Source organism: Natator depressus, chromosome 28 (genome assembly GCF_965152275.1).
Source record: "Natator depressus isolate rNatDep1 chromosome 28, rNatDep2.hap1, whole genome shotgun sequence".
Lineage (NCBI taxonomy): Eukaryota > Metazoa > Chordata > Testudines > Cheloniidae > Natator > Natator depressus.
The window spans coordinates 5,699,097-5,721,545 of NC_134261.1; the positions used below are offsets into that span (position 1 = coordinate 5,699,097).

General features: G+C 49.4%; 1 protein-coding gene across 5 annotated transcripts; it reads left to right on the top strand.

Moving 5' to 3' along the window:
- Positions 1-475: 475 nt before the first annotated feature.
- LOC141978964 (uncharacterized) lies at positions 476-20,758 on the top strand. Of its 5 annotated transcripts, XM_074941378.1 has the most exons (8): positions 1,752-1,830; positions 2,231-2,319; positions 2,957-3,083; positions 14,118-14,231; positions 14,602-15,861; positions 16,179-16,315; positions 17,834-19,288; positions 20,208-20,753. In XM_074941378.1, exons 1-7 carry the CDS (start codon positions 1,767-1,769, stop codon positions 17,840-17,842), a joined length of 1,800 nt encoding a protein of 599 aa, XP_074797479.1. In that variant the 5' UTR covers positions 1,752-1,766; the 3' UTR covers positions 17,843-19,288; positions 20,208-20,753. The 5 variants fall into 5 exon arrangements, with proteins under 5 accessions (XP_074797481.1, XP_074797479.1, XP_074797480.1 ...); XM_074941380.1 differs by lacking the exon at positions 1,752-1,830 and adding an exon at positions 476-568 and having other exon boundaries at positions 16,179-19,288; positions 20,208-20,758; XM_074941379.1 differs by lacking the exons at positions 17,834-19,288; positions 20,208-20,753 and having other exon boundaries at positions 14,602-16,322.
- Positions 20,759-22,449: the final 1,691 nt, after the last annotated feature.

Below are 22,449 nucleotides of genomic sequence, written 5' to 3' on the forward strand. Positions count from 1 at the left end.
CAGGGCGGCTCTGGCGGGCGCGGGGCCCGGGCCGGGCACGGGGGGGTGAATGACGGTCTCCCCGGCACAGACCCTGCGGCCCGGCCCCGCAGCCCCGGGGAGCAGCCGCGGGCGAGCTCTGCCTCTGCGCATGCCCGACTCTCCCCCCCTCCCCGATCTGCGCATGCCCAGAGCCGGGAGACACAAAACGCTCCTGCGGCCCAGCGAGAGGCTCTAACGGCCCCGCACGAGCCGGGCGGAGCCGCAGCGCCCCACGCGCGTTCTCAGCCCCGTTCGCACTCCCGCCCTGCCCCGCGCCCAACGTCACTTCCGGGGGGCTGCCGGGCACAGGAAGGGGCTGGCGCCGCCGGGAGCGGTGGGTGCCGGGAGGAAGGAGGCCGGAGGTGGGGAGAACAAAGACCCGAGAGCGCCGGAGCCCGCGGGGGCCGCTGCTCCGAGCCCGGCCGCTGCTGCTCCGCGGGGAGCCGGGGGCTGAGCGGGCTCGGGGCGGGGGGCCCGGCCGGGGCCGCCTCCCCCGGCGAGAAGCCCCCGGGCGCTGCTGGCGGCGGCTCCCGAGCGGAGACTCCAGGTGAGAGAGACCCTGGGGCCGGGCGGGGCCCGGACTCTGCGCCGCGCCCGGCCCCGCCCCGGCCCCGGGCGCCCGGGGGCCCAGAGCCGCTGCCAGCCTCCAGGCCGGAAGGGAGCCGCCTGTCAGCCAGTCTGGCCGCTCCCCCGGCCTCTGCGGTGCCCCTACCCCGTGTGGGTCAAGCAGGTCTTCCCGCCCGGTACCCCCTTCCCCGCCCGTGCAGAGCGGGGCCAGCCCCGGGAGAGAGAGCGAGAGCCCCCGGGAATGGCATGGTGGCCACGGCTCCCCTCCAGGGGGCAGGGCGCTGGGGAAGAGGGTGTCAGGACAGATTTTCAGATCTCTGACCCACTGTCAAGGTTCCTTCCCCACTCTGAACTCTAGGGTACAGATGTGGGGACCCGCATGAAAGACCCCGGAAGCTTATTCTTACCAGCTTAGGTTAAAAACTTCCCCAAGGTACAAATTTTGCCTTGTCCTTGAACAGTATGCTGCCACCACCAAAGGTTTTAAACAAAGAGCAGGGGAAAAAGACCACTTGGAGACGTCTTTCCCCAAAATATCCCCCCAAGCCCTACACACCCCCTTTCCTGCGGAGGTCTTGATAATAATCGTCACCAATTGGTACAGGTGAACGCAGACCCAAACCCTTGGATCTTAAGAACAATGAAAAATCAATCAGTTCTTAAAAGAAGAATTTTACTTAAAGAAAAGGTAAAAGAGTCACCTCTGTAAAATCAGGATGGAAAATACTTTACAGTGTATTCAGATTCAAAACACAGAGGATCTCTCTCTGGGCAAAACCTTAAAATTACAGAAAACAGGAATAAACCTTCCTCTTAACACAGGGAAAGTTCACATAAAACAAAAGATAAACTAATCCGCCTTGCCTGGCCTACCTATACTGGTTGCAATATTGGAGACTTGGGTTAGGATGGGTCGGAGGAGAAGGATTTCTGTCTGGCCTCTCCCAGTCCCAAGAGAGAACCAACACCTAAACAAAGAGCACAAACAAAAGTCTTCCCTGCCCCCCCCCCCCCCCAAGATTTGAAAGTATCTTGTCCCCTTAATTGGTCCTTTGGGTCAGGTGCCAGCCAGGTTTGCTCAGCTTCTTAACCTTTACAGGTAACAGGATGTTGCCTCTGGCCAGGAGGGATTTTATAGCATTGTATACAGAAAGGTGGTTATTCTCCTGTTCATATTTATGACACCCACCCGGGCACACTCACTGCAGCATCCCTGCACAGGGTCACCTTCCTGTGAACAAGGTGAGGAGCAGAGAGAGGAAACACCAGCCCCTGACTCTCCCTGTTCCCCCTGCTGCAGGAGTGTGCTGCCCTGGGGACACTGTCAGGGGGAATCCCCCCCCCCCCCCAAAGGGGCTCCTTTGGTTCTGGTCTTTTCCAGTGTTTAATTCATATTCTGTTGTTGGGAGGGTTTGAAAATCTCTTGGTGGGTTTAGTCCGGGGTGGGGTGGGGTGGGGGTGGTGGGGAGGGAGGGTGGAGGACAGGGGCAAGGTCTGTTCTGCAATATGGGGACTGAGCATGTTCCTAGCATGGCAGAATCTACAATCTCTGTCTGCAGGGAAAGAGCCTGGAGGAATTGTGATGTGAAATGAAGTAAAGCCAGTTCTGAAATCTCCACAACTGCCCTTCTCGCCCTGCCAGACTGCAGAATGACGCCCACGTCTCGCTCCAGCTCGTTCGGTCCTCCCATGGGACAGGGAAGAGAAATGGCTGCTGTGGAGCCAGCTCAGGTAGGGGTTATTGGGGGGTTCCTGCTGGGTTCCTGCTGGAGGGAGAGGGGAAGTAAATACTGAATGGGTGGCAACTTCTGGGGAATGAGGTCTGCAGGGGGCAGGGACTACCCTGGGTGAAGAAAGGGAAGGGGACAGAGTGTGACAAACCTGCTAGGATTTGTTTAACGTGGGCCTAGATCCTCAGAACAAACGCTTGGGTGTTGGGGGAGAAAATTCCCTAATTTGTGAAACAGGAAATAGAGAAACCAACCCCCTGGGCAGGGCTGGGAAAACTGACCAGACTTCCAGTGCTGAACCCTCAACCTGCGAGCCAGAGGCTGGTGTGACATGGAAAGGGGGCACCCACCAGAGAGGTGTAGGGAAGATGCCCCAGCCCCTCACATCCAGCTGCTGGCAGTGAGGAGGGTTTTGGGATTCCTACCATGGGGCTGTATCAGCCTCTGGCTCGTAGGTGTGTGGCTCTCTGTTTGTTCTCTCACCGTGATGCATCATGGCTGTTCTCAGCAGTATGGGGATAGGACTCTGCTGACTGTCTCTCTCTCAGAGCTTCCATTTGATTGGCTCCTCTCCCCCATGAATCGTGGGGCTGTGACTGGGGCAGCAGGTCCTGAGTGTTGGACTCTTGCTCTTTCAGGGGCCGGTGACCTTCGAGGAGGTGGCTGTGTATTTCACCAGGGAAGAGGGGGCTCTGCTGGACCCCGCTCAGAGAGCCCTCTACAGTGACGTCATGCAGGAGAACTATGAGAATGTGACCTCGCTGGGTAAGAATTCCCATCTTCTCCATTCTTAGAAGGGGAAATGAAAAGTTAAGGTTCATGCCACCTCTGCCCTGTTTCAACATCATCCCAACATAGAATCATAGAACTGGAAGAGACCTCAACAGGCCATCTAGTCCAGTCCCCTGCACTCAAGGCAAGACTAAGTATTATCTAGACCATCCCTGAGAGGTGTTTGTCCAGCCTGCTCTTAAAAATCCCCGATGATGGAGATTCCACAACCTCCCTAGGCAATTTATTCCAGTGCTGACAGGAAGTTTTTCCTAATGTCCAACCTAAACCGCCCTTGCTGCAAATTGCTTCTTGTCCTATCCTCAGAGGTTAAGAACAACAATTTTTTGCCTTCCTCCTTGTAACAACCTTTTATGTATTTGAAAACTGTGATCATGTCCCCTCTCAGTCTTCTCTTCTCCAGACTAAACAAACCCAATTTTTTCAATCTTCCCTCATAGATCATGTTTTCTAGATCTGTAATCATTTTTGTTTTTCTTCTCTGGACTTTCTCCAAGTTGTCCATATCTTTCCTGAAAGGTGGTGCCCGGAAGTGGACATAGTACTCCAGCTGAGGCCTAATCAGTGCGGAGTAGAGTGGATGAATTACTTCTCGTGTCTTGCTTGCAGTACTCCTGCTAATACATCCCAGAATGATGTTTGACTCATATTTAGCTTGTGATCCACTATAACCCTCAGATCCCATTCCGCAGTACTCCTTCCTAGGCAGTCATTTCCCATTTTGTATGTGTGCAACTGATTATTCCTTCCTAAGTGGAGTACATTGCATTTGTCCTTATTGAATTTCATCCTATTAACTTCAGATCTTTTCTCCAGTTTGTCCAGATCATTTTGAATTTTAATTCTATCCTCCAAAGCACTTGGAACCCCTTCCAGTTTGGTATCGTCCGCAAACTTTATAAGTGTACTCTCTATGGCATTATCTAAATCGTTGATGAAGATATTGAACAGAACTGGACCCAGAACTGATCCTTGCGGAACCCCACTCGTTATGCCATTCCAGCAGGACACTGAACCACTGATAACTACTCTCTGGGAATAATTTTCCAACCAGTTATGCACCCACCTTATAGTAGCTCCATGTCAGTGACACACACACTAGCGCTCTGCCCTCCCCGTTACAGAACGCTCTGGGAGCAGAGCAGTACAGCAGAAAGTCTAACAACTTCTCTTAGCTAAGATAATAGTCGGGTTCATCTCCATCATAGCAAACAGATGCTTCCTACCCCTGGCCTGCACTCCCGTACTGAACTTCCTGCACGGAAACCATCTGAGACTTGCACAGTGTTACCACCCCTTTGCCCTCAACCTGACTTTTCCTTTTGAGTCACTGCCTTCACTTACCCCTCACTAAGCATCACAGATCACTAGACCATATGCTACCAGAGTGCTGACAATCCCCATGACACGAGCACACCCTTGGGCACCTTTACTGACAAAGCCTACAACACTCAGCACGGAAATGAGGCAGAATTGGTCCCCCAAGTTTCACATGCACCTCTCTTCAGAGCACAGCCACAGCTCTGCCCAGCTGCTCCGACCAATCCCTCCTTCATCCAGTGACAGCTACAGCTGACCCAGTGCACACAGCTGGAGGGCATGAGGAGAAATGCTGGGATTCCCGTCTGTGAACACAACACAAACACTGACAGGTTCTCTTAGTCTTTCCTCATATCGATTATAGGTTCATAGATTTTAAGGCTGATGTGATATTAGGTCATTTACTCTGATGTCCTTTATAACACAGACCCAAGAATTTCCTCCCATGACTGCTGCATTGAGCTGAATACCTGAATTCCTGTGGCAGTTTAAGCTTTGCACCGCCCCACACAGAACCATTCTCAGCTGCAGGGCTAAGGGTTGGGGGCACAGTTAAGGTTGCATTGGAGGGGTAGCGTTTACATTAACTTTTCTTTTCCTGGTTTGCAGAGGTTTAAGTTTAGTCACCGTCCATACGGTGCAAGGCAGGAGACAGCACTGGGCAACCTGAACTCTGCAGTAATGTAGCTTATGAGCATTTAGTTTCCTTTTTTTTAAAATGGACACTTTTGCCACTATAGCTGTGTCTATAATTGTGCTTTTGCCAGCAGAGCTATGTTGGATGGTGTGCGTGTGTGTGTGTGTGTGTGTACTTTTTCACAGCCTTAAACAACAGAGCTGGACTGGCAAAGCTTTTAAGAGCAAACCAGGTCAGAGTCGGCACATGGATTTTAGAGCCCTTGAAAATATGCCTCTTAACCCAGAAATGTTCGTATCAGAGGGCAAAACTTTCAAGAGGAACTCCTACAGGATGCAAGAAAAATGCACAGCACACATTGTCTGAAAGGTATCAGTGGTGGGGTCTCACTCAAACTCATGGGTGCAGCTCAGGTTCTCTTGAGCCAATGAATTACAGTGAGGGTAGATTGCTGGAAACTCTCTGACTGTTAACAAGAGCCTTAGGCCTGGTCTACACTGCAGAGTTAAGTCAACATAGCGCAGCTTACGTTGACCCAACTCTGTAAGCATCTACACTAAAAGGTGGTTGCCACCAATGTTACTTGCCCATTACGCCGACTTAATAACTCCACCTCCACGAGAGGCGTAGCACTTATGTCTATGTAGTTCGGTGGACGCAGTGTCCGTGTAGATGCCGTGTTGCTTACGTCGGCTGCTGCTGCCTTTAGAAACTCCCACAATGCCCCACATTGGCAGTTAAATTGGTGCAAATGCTCCTGGTGAGAATACACACCACGGACACGAGGAGTGTAGTGCGCACATGTAAAACCGATTCAATTACTGTGGTGGCTGTATGTTGACTTAGTTCTGTAGGGTAGACTTGCCCTTAGTTTTGCTGCATTTCATGGGCCTTTCAGGCTCTCTGACTCTACCCTTTTCCTCGTGCCAATCTGAAATTCTAACCTCTGCAGTTATTAGCTTTTTCTATACAGCTTCCCCAAGGAGGCACTGGGTGCCATGTACCAGAAAAGATAAATGCAAAGGGACTGAGATCACTTGGTGGATAATTACAACCATAGTTTCAGCCCCAGGTTTGTGCAAGATCGTGTTATAGGAACCAGATGATAATGTGAAAAGCTGCTTTCAGGAGGGCTGTCTCTCAGGAAACTCTTCATCAAATCACCCCATATTTGGGCCACTATCCCTGCTCGGCACCCCTATAATAAGCAGCAAATTTCAAAAGATTCTTAGTAAGCAAGAGGAAGTTAGACGTATTCAGATAGCTGATCTTTATAGAGACTGTAATGTTGAACTTTAGCTATGGTAGAATTGGTGGTCTGCTATAACAACTTCCCAAATGCATGAAGTGTGTGACAGTTGGGGGGGCTCATTGGATAGGAGACAATGGGAGGTTCCTTCCTTGGGAGAAGGTGATGTGGGGCTGGTGCATGAAAATTACTGGGACAGGAATATGGGTCTGCAGAGTCCCGGAGGGGTGGCGGTTCTGTGCCACCACCGGGCAGCCTTGGCAGAGCTGCTGGCAATGCACATCCTGGAGACCAGTCACTGCAGGAAGTGCCGCCCACATGAGAGATGACTGGCAGCTCTTCCCGTGACCTCTGATCCAGGCATCCTGTTTAAACCTGGAAGTACCCGGAAGCCCTCTGTGCAGCAAGGCAGGTCTCTGACCTATTGCTGAGAGAGACCATGCCTTGTTTCTGGTCCCTGCCTTGTCACATTCCTCTGTGGTTCCTGGTGTTTTGAGCCAGACCCTGGCATCTAATTTTGGCTTGACCATGTAGGCCTGACCACTTATGGTTCTCACACTGGACCTCACTTTTCATGCCCCGGGTCCTGTTAGCTGTAGACACGCTCCAACCTCTGAGCTTTCCAAATGTCTCCCTGGACTTTCAAGCCCCCTGGACACTCCTCATGTTGACAGATTCGTAGCTCCCGAAGAAGCACTGCATCGCAGCTTACCAGTTACCCCTCAGATCACGACGCCATTTAACTCATGGCACTCAGACGTATGTATAGTGAAAATAAGTGAACATTTATTTAACCAAGGATAGAGATTCAGGTGGTAGCAAGTAGAAGTCTTGGAAACACATGGTTTCACATGAAATAAAATCATAACACGCTTTCTAGAACCTAGACTTACCTACCTAACTAGATCCTTTCATGTTATAGAACAAAACCCATGAAAGTCCTTCCAGCATTTTACAGCCAGGTTTGGCTGTGATCTTTCTTTCATGAGACAAGTTATGCTGTCAGTTTGTTTCCATGGCAAAAGATGCAAGGTGTATCTCTGCACCCGCAAATGTCCCCCCGCATACCATTGTCTTCACTTGAAACAGGATCCTGCTCTTTATTTTTTCCCTGTAAATTTTCTTTTCTTGAAGATTTCACAATCTCTTCAATTAGCATTTTGCTGAGTGTACAAACAAGCCCCCATTGTGAGACGTACAATGCCCAGTATGCACATCACCGGACAGAGAGAGAAAGGTCTGTTACCTCCTGGTTGAAAGGAACCTGTTTCAGTCTTTGTGAACATAATTTCCAGTATATATTCATAACTTCCTAAATGTTCTCCTTACACAGAAAGGGGGAAGGACTAGAGATCACCACAGGAGAGGGCAGCGGTAAATCTGAGGTGATCTCAGCCCCCCCCTCCCCTTTCTCTCCCCGCTCCTCAGGGGTCACCTGCTCGTCTCCTCTCCCTGTAATTTCCTGGCTGCGCAGACATTTTTCCATCTGCCCCTTTTCCCAGGTCTCCCTCCTCTCCTCCCAGCCCGGTCTCATTTCTCACCCTGCCTGACAGCCTCCCACCCAGCCACATACAGGAACCCCAATGGGGGCTGGTCCCCTCCCGCCCCGGATCCCCCAGTGGTGCCCCAGGGCAGAGCCTGGCCGGGCCGGGGGGCGTTGGGCTCCTGCTGGGACAGCAGCTCCGAGCCCCCCCGGGCGCGGGCTCCCAGGGAGCAGATCCCGGCGCTGCGAGATGCCGGGTTCCCCCCCCAGACACTGGGGCAGAGTCACTGCCCAGCCCCGCGCCCGGGACTCTCTCCGGTATCTGGAAGCTGCAGCTCCGCAGCGGGGCAGGCGGAGCCCGGGGCGTCCCCAGGGCAGTTCTGGCGGGAGCAGGGCCCAGGCTGGGCACCGGGGCGTTAATGAAGGTCTCCCCGGCACAGACCCTTCTGTTCAGCCCGGCCCCGCAGCACCAGGGAGCAGCAGCAGTCCGCCCCGCCCTTTCCCCAGGTCTCCTTCCTCCCCTCCCTCCTTTTCCTCTCAGCCCAGTGTCACTTCTCCCCTCTGCCTGGCAGCCTTCCGCCCAGCCACACGCAGGGACCCCATGGGAAACAGCAAAAGAGCTGACTGTCGGCAAACAAGGGTAAATAAAGGAATGAAATAAAAGAAATGGGTGGGGGGGAAACTGTGGACAGATCCTATCAGGATATGGGCCCCTCTTATTCTGGGGGCTGTGGGAGAGTCTCAGTCCCCTTCAGAGTTGACTGGGTCTCCAGATCAAGTTTCAGCCTGCTCCCTCTTTGAGCTCTAGGGATCCCCACCCTCCCTCAGTGAAGGCCAGAGCCCTGAATGCTACCAGCCCTCTCTTTGGGGCTGGAGATGCTCCATAGACTGTTCCCTTCCCAGGGTGGCCCCCCTCTGAGTAGAGTAGGTCTCTCCTGTTAACTCCTGCTCCAGTCCTGGCCTGGTTTGCAGGTGTGGAGGGGCTGGGCCAGTCCAGACTAAAGCGGCAGTTTAACCCCTTCTGTGCCAGTGTGTGGTTTATATAGCCCTTCACAGGCACCTAGGCCCCAGGGAATGGCCCCCTATCAGCCCCATGCCTGATGTGGTGGGGTGACACACCAGCAGCATTGCCTTTGAGGGTGCTGCTCCCTCCTGCTCCCACTCCCTCCTCTCCCTGTTTACTGCCACCACAATGCCTGTCACCTTCATTTCCTGAGGTGTGACCCCCAGAGGGTGTGTTTTGTTATCCCCCACCGCAGGATCCGTCGTGCACCCTCTGTCACTCACCTGTGTCTCAGGAGATAAGGCGGGTCATGGGATGCGGGTGATGCTATGCTGGAGATCCATCATCACTGAAGGAGTGGCAGCCTTGACCCTCCTTGAAGGTTGCCGGGATGCTGATGTGCACTGGAGGAGAACTGGGGCTTGACTGAGTCCATGGACCATTTGGCCCACACGGTGCCACTGTAAAGCCTGCTCTGCATTCCTGCAAATTGCTGCTGATGGCGTTGCTCCCATAAGTCTCTGTAACGCTGTCTTCAGTGACTCAAGTGCATGAGCACCAGCCTCAGGCAGACTGGTAAGAAGCAGGGCACAAACCCCAGATTTGTTGTGAGGTCGATATGTAGATTTCACCAACCAAGTATCAAGTGTAAACGCTTCATGCACTGTAGCAGCATGTAACATGGAATCACAGAGAGTCCCCTTGGGTCATCCCATAGATCTCACCATGCAGGTGAGCTCACCTTTGTGACAGATGGTCCCTTCCACCAGGGGTTCTCACCCTTTTTCTGAGGGTCCCCCAACATGATATAAAAACTCCACGGCCCACATGGGCCACAATAACTGGTTTTCTGCATATAAAAGCCAGGGCTGGCATTTGGGGGTAGCAAGCAGGGCAACTGCCTGGGGCCCCATACCACTGGGGCGTCCACAAAGCTAAATGGCTTAGGCTTTGGCTTTAGCCCCATGCACTGGAACTTCAGCTTTCTGCCCTGGCCTCGGCAAGTCTAATGCTGGCCTTGCTTGGCAGCCCCCCCTGAAACCTGCTTGCGGGCCCCCAGGGGGCTCCAGACCCCTGGTTGAGAACCACTGCCTTACACCACGAATCACAGCAATGTTCAGGTTACTGCCAGTCCCAAAGGGCCAGTCACTTAGGTCAATTCAATCTTAGATCTCCCAACAAAGACAAAACTTGTAGCCAGTCCTGTAATAACCTGTATTAAGATTTATTTAAAAGGAAATGAGAGTTGTTCACAAAGTTAAAGCCTTAATCATATCGATGCAGACAAGTTACAGTCTTAAATTTCAAAAGGTAATAGAAGCTTCTATAATAAGCAAGTTCTACATATCCTTTAGGACTAACCCAGGCTAAGCAGCTGGGGATCTCTAGCTTGTGCCTAGAAACTTTGCCCCCCAGAGTCCAAGCAGCATTCAGATAATCTGTTCCTTCAGTATGGGGTTTTTTAATCCCCTTCCTGCCACGTGCTCTGAGCTGCAAACTCAGCTAGTGGGAAGTCAAGAGCACAACAACAGTCTTTTGCCTTCTTTAACATCCCATAATAGTCTGTCTGGTGTTGATGGACCTTTCCTGCCAGGCAGGGTGTAATGCATTCCATTGACAATCAGCACTTCACACAGGTAAAGTCTCTCTCCTGTCTGGTGATTTACAGAGCCACCGAGGCTCATGATGCAACTAGTCAGATATTAACCCAGGCAGCAACTCACAAGCATTCAATAACGTCGAAACACTAAACACATTCTTATCATTCTCATACCTGTTCTAACAATACTAACACAGATGAGCCAGACTGATTCCAGCTCTGCGTTTTTCGATGTTCAATTAAGACATGGGGGCTTTTGCAAGAGCTAACACCCCATCTGCCAGTGCCACAGGCAGGATGGGCAGGGATGGTGTCTCTAGCCTCTGTTTGCCAGAAGCTGGGAATGGGTGACGGGATGGATCACTTGATGATGACCTGTTCTGTTCATTCCCTCTGAAGCACCTGGCATTGGCCATTGAGCTAGATGGACCATTGGTCTGATGCAGTGGGCTGTTCTTATGTTCACAGTCTCTATCAGGAGTATCTACTCATTTGGAGTCATTGGAGAGCCACAGAAAGAAACAAGGTGTGGTGAGGCAAGAAGGCCCAGTCTCAGAGCGCCCGGGGTCATGCTTGCCAAAAGCTAAAACTAGGCCCAGCCCATGAAAGGGGGCATTCCCAGGAGAGACTCTATAAAGGCTGGAGCATTAAACAACTTTATAAACCTGAGACAGCTGTCTTGGGCACGACAGGGAGAATCGCCCCAAAGTGACTTCTTTGATTCTGCTCTTCTCTGGCCTTTGGTTCATAGAATCACAGAACTGGAAGGGACCTCGAGAGGTCATCTAGTCCAGTCCCGTGCATTCAGGGGAGGACTAAGTATTATCTAGACCAGTGGTTCCCAAACTTTAACAGCCCGTGAACCGCTTTCACTAAATTGTGAAATCTTGTGAATCCCCTCCTAAAAATGAATATTTCCAGGGATTTAAGTTTAAATTTCCTCGGTATGATGGATACGCTTGCTTTGCTCTGCATAGCACTTGGAAGTCCGGAACCACTGGAGAAACATAAAGTCTCAGGTCTGGTTCGGCATCAAGTCTGTTTCTGTATTTGGTTTTCAGATATGCATACAAGAAAAACGCTTTCTCGTAAAAGTATGTTGTTGAAAATGGTAACAAAAGTGCAGCAAGTTTTTCTGCCAGAAGGGGGTACTCTTCTCTTAAACTCAGCCAAAAATTGATCAATGATAGATTTCTGAAACTCCTTTTCCAGTTCGTAATCACAGGAGATTGTTAGGGGGCTTATTCCTTCACTCACTTCCTTCCCTGGTCCTTCTCGCATGAACAGAGAGCAACAATACTCGAAGTCCAAAGGTGCAAACAATTCAATGTTTATTGGGGTGAACTTCCAGCGAGCATGATTCCAGTTTCCTTCCTTAGCGTCCCCCTTCCCAGCTCTGACACCACAGAGCCTTACTTGTGTCCCTGTTCCCATTCCTGCCCTTAGCCAAACATGATTCCAATTTCCCCACCCCCATTCCCTGTTCCCATTCCCCCCCTTACTTCCTGATTGACTACAGACTATATAGTAAAACTTGAGTTTTACAAAAGACCCCCCCCCCCAGTCAACTCAAACTCAGCTGTTTCTCCCCTAAAAGTCTGTCTTCAGTCTCATGAAAGAGGTTAAATCACTACTTGCCCCTTTCAGTGTAGGGCAAAGCTTCAAAAGCTGGAGAACTGCATAACTAACCTTGAGATTTCATCACCCCATAGTGACACCATCTTGCACAGGGAACCCATCCCTCAGCCCTCCCCAGTATCATTTGGCCCATCTCAGTATCATAGTCTGTGAAGTGTTCATGCTTTCAAGGGCTGTCTCAAATATAGAGATAACAGTCATAACTAGGGCTACTGTTTGCTGGCAATGAAAACATAGTAATTGACAAACGAGCAATATGTAATCCTTTACATCATGAAAATTCATTGGGGGGAGACGGCAGGACCCAGCTGTGTGTGGGAGGTGGGGCCCAGACACTGAGCATTGAGAGCCTAGAGCCAGCTTTGTGCTGGGGAGACAGGGCACGAACCACCTCTGTGCAGGGAGATGAGCGGGGAGAGGTGCTGTGGACACAACCGAGAGGAGGTGCAAGTGCCATCTGCTCCGCAGTATGATGAGGGAGCCCGGCATCCCACTGCCAAGTGCCCTCCTTGCTCAGAGGACGCTCCAGTGGTTTTGCTGAGCCCAGATTTGTATGAGGAGGGAAGAAATTGGCAGCAAGTCTCAACAGCAGCCAGCCCCCAGCCTCTGCCCTGTGCCCCGGGGGGCAGTCAGGTGTCTCCAGGCAGAAATCGGGAGGGGGGCAGGACACGGTGTCCCCGCCCACACATCACCTCTGCCCTGCACTGTGGGGATGAGTCAGGTGTCTCTGGGCAGAAATCTGGGGGGTTGTGACCTTGCATGCCCCACCCACCCTCTGTTCAGCAATTTCGGATATGAACGGTGATTCCAGAAATGAAGAGTGTCAAGGTTCCTTCCCCACTCTGAACTCTAGGGTACAGATGTGGGGACCTGCATGAAAACCTCCTAAGCTTACTTTTACCAGCTTAGGTTAAAACTTCCCCAAGGTACAAACTATTTTATCTTTTGCACTTGGACTTTCGCTGCCACCACCAAATGTCTAACCGCGTTTATTATTGGGAAAGAGCCGTTTGGAAACATCTTTCCCCCCAAAATCCTCACCAAAACCTTGCACCCCCCTTCCTGGGGAAGGTTTGATAAAAATCATCACCAATTTGCATAGGTGACCACGGACCCAAACCCTTGGATCTTAAGGACAATGAAAAAGCATTCAGTTTCTGAAAAGAAGAATTCTAATAGAAGTAAAAAGAATCACCTCTGTAAAATCAGGATGGTAAATACCTTACAGGGTAATTAGATTCAAAACATAGAGAATCCCTCTAGGCAAAACCTTAAGTTACAAAAAGACACAAAGACCGAAATATCCATTCCTTTCAGCACAGCTTATTTCCTCAGCCATTTAAAGAAATCATAATCTAACGCATATGTAGCTAGATTACTTGCTAAATTCTAAGACTCCATTCCTGTTCTGTCCCCGGCAAAAGCATCACACAGACAGACAGAGAAGCTTTGTTTCTCCCTCCCCCCAGCTTTTGAAAGTATCTTGTCTCCTCATTGGTCATTTTGGTCAGGTACCAGCGAGGTTATCCTAGCTTCTTAACCCTTTACAGGTGAAAGGATTTTTCCTCTGGCCAGGAGGGATTTTAAAGGTGTTTGCCCTTCCCTTTATATATATGACAAAGAGTAATGTCAGGAAAAAAAGTGCAGTAATAGCGGTAATTTCTAGAAAACACTGGCCCTAGTCATAGCATTAAATACGATAGTCTCAAGATATATGCTGTGTTCATCAAATCTGGCACTCTGCCTTCACATAGTTCACTCAGCTGGTGGGTTCTACCCCTTCCCCCATTCTGTGTCTGCCTTGTCTGTTGAGATTGTAAATTCTTCAGGGCATGGGCCATCTAATATTCTGGGTTTGTATGGTGCCTTCCACAATGGGCTGTTATTTGGTCCTTAGGCACTAAGGTAATGAATATGATTTATAATAATAATAACTCTCCTGACACTTTGAGCCAAGGAAGCTGGCCTTGGGATGTTACTAATTAAAAATGAGCTGGGCTTAAAACCATGGAATATTCCTTGTGACAAGTATCCCACCAATTCCACTGACCTCCCTTGTTTTCTTTGCCTTGAGCAGGGTTTCCGGTTTCCAAACCTGATGTGATCTTGCAGCTGGAACGAGGGGAAGACCCGTGGTTCCCAGACCCCCATGGCTCTGAGAAAGAAGTGCTCCCAAGAGCTGCCTGCACAGGTAAGGAATTGGTTAAACAAACTCAAAAACTGTCCATGAATACAGGAAACATTTGGGATGTCCTACAAAGACCTTGTGAACTCTCCAAGTTGAGGATTGTTCCCTGCAGATGTAGGATCATTAGGCGGATGTCACTCATGGCTTCCCAGCTACCCTGACTGACAACTGGCACAGGTGCCTCCCTAATCTCGCTTTCCCATGAGAGTTCTGGTGAGATGCGGACCCAGAACTGATCCCTTTCTCTCTTTCCTCTGGGGAAGGGTTTGGGGAAAATCAGCTCCTGATAGGTTTGATCTCTCCCACACATATTTTGGTTTGTTCATCCCTTTTTCCATTCTTCTCTCTGAGATTTCCTTTCTCTCTGGCGCAGGAAGTGATCTATTTTTGGATTCTCTCTGTCTCCCATCAGGAGTTGGGCTGGCGAGTGAGAACGAGGAGAAACCCCAGCAGGGAGATTCTGAGGAAGTAGAATCCCATGGGACGTTATCAGGAAGATCCAAAGGGAATGATTCCGGGAGTTGTTCACTCCCAGAAGAAGAAAAAGCCTGTGAGAGTCAGCAAAGGCCAGAGGAAAACTTCAGTAGCCACTCAGATCTTGTTACACGTGAGAGAATCAACTTGGAAGAGACATGCTACGTATGCCAAGAGTGCGGGAAAATCTTCAATCAGAGCTTTGCCCTTACCTCACATCAGAGAATCCACACTGGACAGACGTCCTACAGATGCTCTGAGTGCGGGAAAAGCTTTAGTTGGCACTCACACCTCAGCATACATTGTAGAATCCACACACGAGAGAAACCCTACACGTGCGCTGAGTGCGGGAAAAGCTTCAATCAGAGCTCAAACCTTATCACACATCAGAGAATCCACACTGGAGAGATGCCCTACACATGCTCTGAGTGCGGGAAAAGCTTCAGTTATAGCTCAAGGCTTATCATACATCAGAGAATCCACAGCGGAGAGATGCCGTACACATGCTCTGAATGCGGGAAAAGCTTCAATCAGAGCTCAAGACTTACCACACATCAGAGAATCCACACTAGAGAGATGCCCTACACGTGCTCTGAGTGCGGGAAAAGCTTCAGTTATAGCTCAAGGCTTATCATACATCAGAGAATCCACAGTGGAGAGACGCCCTACACATGCTCTGAGTGCGGGAAAAGCTTCAGTCAGAGCTCTAGGCTTATCACACATCAGAGAATCCACAGCGGAGAGAGGCCCTACACATGCTCTGAGTGTGGGAAAAGCTTCAATCAGAGATCACACCTTATCACACATCAGAGAATCCACACAGGAGAGACGCCCTACACATGTTCTGAGTGTGGGAAAAGCTTTAGTTGGCACTCACACCTTAGCGTGCATCGTAGAATCCACACAGGAGAGAAACCCTACACGTGCTCTGAGTGTGGGAAACACTTCAATTATAGCTCAGCTCTTACCACCCATCAGAGAATCCACAGTGGAGAGACGCCCTACACATGCTCTGAGTGTGGGAAAAGCTTCAGTTATAGCTCAGCCCTTACCACCCATCAGAGAATCCACACTGGAGAGAGGCCCTACACATGCTCTGAGTGTGGGAAATGCTTTAATCGGAGCTCAAACCTTATCAGACATAGGACAATCCACACAGGTGAGAAACCTTATGGATGCTCTGAGTGTGGGAAACGTTTCAGTTGGAGCTCCAGCCTTATTAAACATCAGAAAATCCACATGGGAGAGAACTGTAATAAATGCCTTGATTAGGGCTGGCTAAATATATATATATTTTTTTTTTAAATGACATTTGCTAATTCCCACATAGTGATCTTTGCACCATCTTTGCACCATCTTCACCGTGGTCTCTCAACTCCCCCAGATGAGTTGCCTGCTTCTGCCTTTTGCAGCCCACCCTTCGTTGGGGTCAGTCCTGTGATCTTGTCTATCAAATTCTTTCCTTTTGAGTCGTAGGAGTGTGTGTCCCTCCTGCCAGGAATGTTCTTGAGCACCAGGTGGGAGAGAGAGGTTTGATCCCAACAAGCTACACTGAGGCAAAAACTACCCGTGCCCTACATCCACTAGGACTGTACATGGCGTTGGCTGCTCAAGTGAGTGATCTTGGTGTAAAAAGACAATTACAGTTGTAGAGCTGATGCAGCCCCAGGTGCAGTGGTTTACATTAGCTTTCCCCTTGACCTGACCTAAACTCCATCACTTTTCCTAGTCTAAACAAACCCTGAGCATCCCGGTTATACTGTTCCCCCATTTCAAAGCAATTGTTAGTCATCAAGTTTCCCCTTCAGAAACAAATTGTTTCATTTGCAGTTGCTCGGATGTTGCTTCAGGTTGTGCTGGAGAGCAGATTTTTTTACTACCATTTTCCTCACTTAAAATATATTGAACTATAACAAAGAGCAGGAACAGGGCAGGGATAGGGGAAAATGTCATTTCACTCTCTGTAACAACAGAAGAAGATAAGAACATAAGACCAGTCATACTGGGTGAGACCAAAGGTCCATCCAGCCCAGTATCCTGTCTGCCAACAGTGACCCATGCCAGGTGCCCCAGAGGGAGTGAACCTAACAGGTAATGATCAAGTGATCTCTCTCCTGCCATCCATCTCCACCCTCTGACAAACAGAGGCTAGGGACACCATTTCTTACCCATCCTGGCTAATAGCCATTAATGGACTTAACCTCCATGAATTTATCCAGTTCTCTTTTCAACCCTGTTATCGTCCTAGACTTCACAACCTCCTCAGGCAAGGAGTTCCACAGGTTGACTGTGCACTGTGTCAAGAAGAACTTCCTTTTATTTGTTTTAAACCTGCTGCCCATTAATTTCATTCGGTGACTCCTCGTTCTTTTATTATGGGAAAAAGTAAATAACTTTTCCTTATTCACTTTCTCCACACCACTCATGATTTTATAGACCTCTATCATATCGCCCCTTCATCTCCTCTTTTCCAAGCTGAAAAGTCCTAGTCTCTTTAATCTCTCCTCATATGAAACCTGTTCCAACCCCCTAATCATTTTATTTGCGCTTCTCTGACCCTTTTCTAATGCCAGTATATCTTTTTTGAGATGAGGAGACCACATCTGTACACAGTATTCAAGATGTGGGCCTACCATAGATTTGTATAAGGGCAATAAGATATTCTCCATCTTATTCTCTATCCCTTTTTAAATGATTCCTAAGATTCTGTTCACTTTTTTGATAGGGTAAGTCTGAGGGATTCCCTTATTCCACATCACCATCCCAATCCCCTTGTTGTTCAGTTGGTTAAGTCAGTATTTTTTTCTAAAGGTCTGGGAATAGGATTCACTAGTAAATGATTTGTAAATAAGCAAAGTACACATACATTCGCTCCCAAAGCAGCTGTGCCCCAGGCCCTGCAGGAGGTCGCTCCTGAAGATATCTCTTTCCTAATCAGGTGCATGTTGCCTATTATTTGTGAAATGCAATCCCTAGCTAGGTAGAGATGGGGAAAATGGAAGTGACATTGCTGTTCAACTCACCCCTGGGAGATGCTGCAAATGTGTAGAAAATGAAATCCGTGTTGAATGTGATAGAGCTGCAGAAAGATACCTATTTTTAATAGATTCCTGACTTTTGGTCTCTTACAGGGATTTTAAGACACACCTGAATTTAATCCCTAATTTAAATCTGCACCACCAGATTAAAGAAATAAAAGTGCATATTTGGGGGAGTTATACCTCACTATCGCTACTGATATGTTGTGTGGTTGGTGAAGAATTCTATGCCAGAGAAGTGTAAAATTGCTTGAAGGAAGGTCAACGATTTGACAAGAACTCAGGTAGAAATGACAGGTATGAGTGGTTGATTTTCACCACAGAGATGGATGCTCTGGTGACCTGTGGCCTAGGTAAACTATTTTTAGAACTCTGCTCCCTAGTTAAGTGGCATTGATCACACTCCTAAAGGATGCCATCATTAAATTGTGAATAACTATCTTTTACCATTTGGCTCCAAAGTTTCATGAAGCACAGAGAGAAACAGCTGATTCCTTCAGAGCCATTCAATGCCTATGAGTCCCAATCTGGCTGCCTTGTTGGACAAGAAGCACTTCCATGCTGGGCAAACGATGGTAGCCAATGGGGGAATGTATCAGATTCCAAGTTCAGACTGTAGGATACATGAATGCTGAGTCCAGAATCTGTGTTTTGGTCTCTTAGCCCTGGTCTACACTACAGGGTTAGGTCAAATTTAGCTGGTTTAGGTCGATTTTATAATGAATGCGTGTACACAAGCAACCCCGTTCCATCGACCTAAAGGGCTCTTAAAATTGACTTCTGTACTCCTCCCCGGCGAGGGGAGTAGCGCTAAAATCGACCTTCCTGGGTTGAATTTGAAGTAGTTCAGACGCAAATTGACGTTATTGGCCTCCGGGAGCTATCCCAGAATGCTCCAATGTGACCGCTCTGGACAGCACGTTCAACTCCTATGCACTAGCCAGGTACACAGGAAAAGCCCCGAAAACTTTTGAATTTCATTTCCTGTTTGTTCAGTGTCGCAAGCTCAGCAGCACAGGTGACCATGCAGTCCCCCCAGAATCATAAACGAGCGCCAGCATGGAGTGAACGGGAGACACTGGATCGATTGCTGTATGGGAAGAAGAATCTGTAGAGGCAGAACTCCGATCAAAAAGAAGAAATGCAAATATATTTGCCAAAATTGCACAGGGCATGATGGACAGAGGCTAAAATGGACACACAGCAGTGCCCCATGAAAGTCAAGGAGCTCAGGCAAGCCTACCAAAAAACAAAGGAGGCAAACAGTCACTCTGGGTCAGAGCCCCATACATGCTGCTTCTATGATCAGCTGCATGGCATTCTAGGGGGGGACCCTACCACTACCCCACCACTGTCCGTGGACACCAGCAAGGGGGGGAGTCTCATACAACAGGGAGGAGGATTTTGTGGATGGGGGGAAGGAAGAGAATGAGCAGCAGGCACGCGGTGAATCCGTTCTCCCCAGCAGCCAGGACCTTTTCATCATCCTGGAGCCAATACCATCCCAAGGTGGGATCCCCGATCCTGAAGGCGGACAAGGCACCTCTGGTGAGTGCACCTTTGTAACTACAGTACAGGGTTTAAAAGCAATAGTGTTTAATGTTTGATTTGCCCTGAAGACTTGGGATGCATTCGTCGCCAGTACAGCTACTGGAAAAGTCTGTTAACGTGTCTGGGAATGGAGCAGGAATGCTCCAGGGACGTCTCCATGAAGCTCTCCTGGAGGTACTCTGAAAGACTTTGCAGAAGGTTTCTGCCTTATTTCATCCTCCACGGTAGGACACTTTAACATGCCAAGCCAGTAGCAAGTAGTCTGGAATCATTGCAGCACAAAACATGGCAGCGAATGGTCCTGGGTTTTGGTCGCATTCAAGCAACATTTGGTCTTTATCTTTCTGTGTTAGCCTCAGGAGAGTGATATCATTCATGGTCACCTAGTTGAAATAGGGGAATTTTTGTAAGGGAACAGTAAAAGGACCCCATTCATGCTGGGCTGTTTGCACTTGGCTAAAAGGGATCATCCCAGAGAATAGCCACGCGGTGGGGGGCGGGGTGAAGGGATCATCCCAAATAGCCACGTGGAGGGGTGGGGGTAGGTGTGTACTGCACATCCACCTGAAAACCGCAGCCCCTCCTTTTAAATGGCAAACCAACCGGTATTGCATGCTATGGGAAAGGAGGACGCTACAGTTTGAAAATATTCCCACATGTTATGAAAGTGTTAGAAGCCAAACCCGCTTACCCTTTGGCTTACCATGGCTGCCTGGAAACCGAATTCTGTTGCCCAGCCATGTGTGATGTGTCACCATACTGGCAGGCATTCAATATAAAAGGCAAAAAGCGACCTTGTACCTAAAGCACATGTGCTGTCTGCTGTGAATTGCTTGATTCACTGTGAAAGAGTCTCCCTTTTGTTCTCAGAAATGTATCATCTTAAATTTTACTCTCCCTTTTTATCCCCCTGCAGGTGCAAATGTTTCTATGCTCCCCATATCATATCCGTCCCTGAGGTTATCTCAGATTAGAAGGCAAAAATAAAACCACATTCATGTTGACATGTTTTCCAAGCTCATGCAGTCCTCCCGCACTGATAGGGCACAGCTGAATGCATGGAGGCATTCAGTGGCAGAGTCAAGGAAAGCATTATGTGAGCACGATGAGAAGAGGCAGGATGCAATGCTGAGGCTAATGGGGGAGCAAACAGAGATGCTCAGGTGTCTGGTGGAGCTTCAGGAACACCAACAAGAGCACAGACTGCCGCTGCATCCACTGTACAACTGCCTGCCCTCCTCCCCAAGTTCCATATCCTCCTCACCCAGACACCCAAGAATGTGGGTGGGGGGAGGCTCTGGGCACCCAGCCACTCCACTCCACAGGATTGCCCAAGCAACAGAAGGCTGTCATTCAAACAGTTTTGATTTGTAGTGTGGCTACAATAAGCAATGTGCCCTTGTCCTCCCCTCCTCCCCTACCCCACCCGGGCTACCTTATCAGTTATCTCCCTTTTTTTTAATTAATAAAGGAAGAATGCATGGTTTCAAAACAAGAGTGACTATTTCCTTTGCCGGCTGTGATTGAAGTGGGGAGGGTGGTTGGCTTACAGGGGATTAAAATCAACAAAGAGGGCAGGTTTGCATCAAGGAGAAACACACACAACTGTCACACAGTAGCCTGGCCAGTCATGAAACTGGTTTTCAAATCCTCTCTGATGCGCAGCGTGCCTACCTGTGCTCTTCTAATCGCCCTAGTGTCTGGCTGTTCAAAACTGGCAGCCAGGCGATTTGCCTCAACCTCCCATCCCGCCATAAACATCTCCCCCTTATTCTCACAGATATTATGAAGCACACAGCAAGCAGTAATAACAGTGGGAATATTGGTTGCGCTGAGGTCTAACCTAGTCAGCAAACAGCGCCAGCAAGCTTTTAAACGTCCAAAGGCACATTCTACCACCATTCTGCATTTGCTCAGCCTATAGTTGAACTGCTCCTTACTACTATCCAAGCTGCCTGTGTATGGCTTCATGAGCCATGGGAGCAAGGGGTAGGCTGGGTCTCCAAGGATAACTTGGCATTTCAGCATCCCCAACAGTAATTTTCTGGTCTGGGAACTAAGTCCCTTCTTGCAGCTGCTCAAACAGCCCAGAGTTCCTAAAGATGCGAGCATCATGCACCTCTCCCAGCCATCCCACGCTGATATCGGTGAAATGTCCCTTGTGATCCACCAGTGCTTGCATCACCATTGAGAAGTACCCCTTGCGGTTTATGTAGTGGTTGGCAAGGTGGTCTGGTGCCAAGATAGGAATATGCGTTCCGTCTGTTGCCCCACCACAGTTAGGGAAACCCATTGCAGCAAAGCTATCCATTATGACCTGCACATTTCCCAGAGTCACTATACTTGATAGCAGAACATCAGTGATTGCACTGGCTACTTGAATCACAGAAGTCCCCACAGTAGATTTGCCCACTCCAAATTGATTCCCGACTGTCAGGCGTTGCAACCTTCCACAGGGCTATAGCCACTCTCTTCTCAACTGCCAGGACAGCTCTCATCTTGATATTCCTGCACTTCAGGGTGGGGGAAAGCAACTCACAGAGTTCCAGGGAAGTGGCCTTACACATGCAAAATTTTGCAGCCACTGGGGATCATCCCATACCTGCAAGACTATGTGGTCCCACCAGTCTGTGCTTGTTTGCTGGGCCCAGAATCAGCGTTCCACTGTATCAACCAGCCCCACTGCTGCCATGATGTCCCAATTGCCACACCCCGTGCTTTCAGGAACATCTGTGTCCATGTCCTCCTCACAATCATCCTCGTGCTTCTGTCTCAGCCAGGTTCTGCACATACTGCAGTATAATGCATGAGGTATTTACAATGCTCGCAACAGCAGTGGTGAGCTGAGCAGGCTCCATGCTTGCCGTGCTATGAAGTCTGCATGGGTAACCCAGGAAAAAAGGCACAATGTGATTGTCTGCAGTTGCTTTCACGGAGAGAAGGAAGACTGGCGACATGTACCCAAAACCACCCGCGACAATTTTTTTGCCCCATCAGGCATTGGGAGCTTAACCTAGAATTCCAATGGGCAGCGGAGACTGTGGGAACTGTGGGATAGTTTCCCACAGTGCACCGCTCCGTGCGTCGATGCTAGCCATGGTAGTGAGGACGCACTCCTCCAACTTAATGCGCTTAGTGGGGACATACACAATTGACTG

Coding starts and splice junctions, on each gene's coding strand:
- LOC141978964 (XM_074941378.1), top strand. CDS start 1,767: ATGACACCCACCCGGGCACACTCACTGCAGCATCCCTGCACAGGGTCA. Junction 3,084..14,117: donor TGAGAATGTGACCTCGCTGG/GTAAGAATTCCC, acceptor TGCCTTGAGCAG/GGTTTCCGGTTTCCAAACCT. Junction 15,862..16,178: donor ACATAGGACAATCCACACAG/GTGAGAAACCTT, acceptor TTTGAGTCGTAG/GAGTGTGTGTCCCTCCTGCC.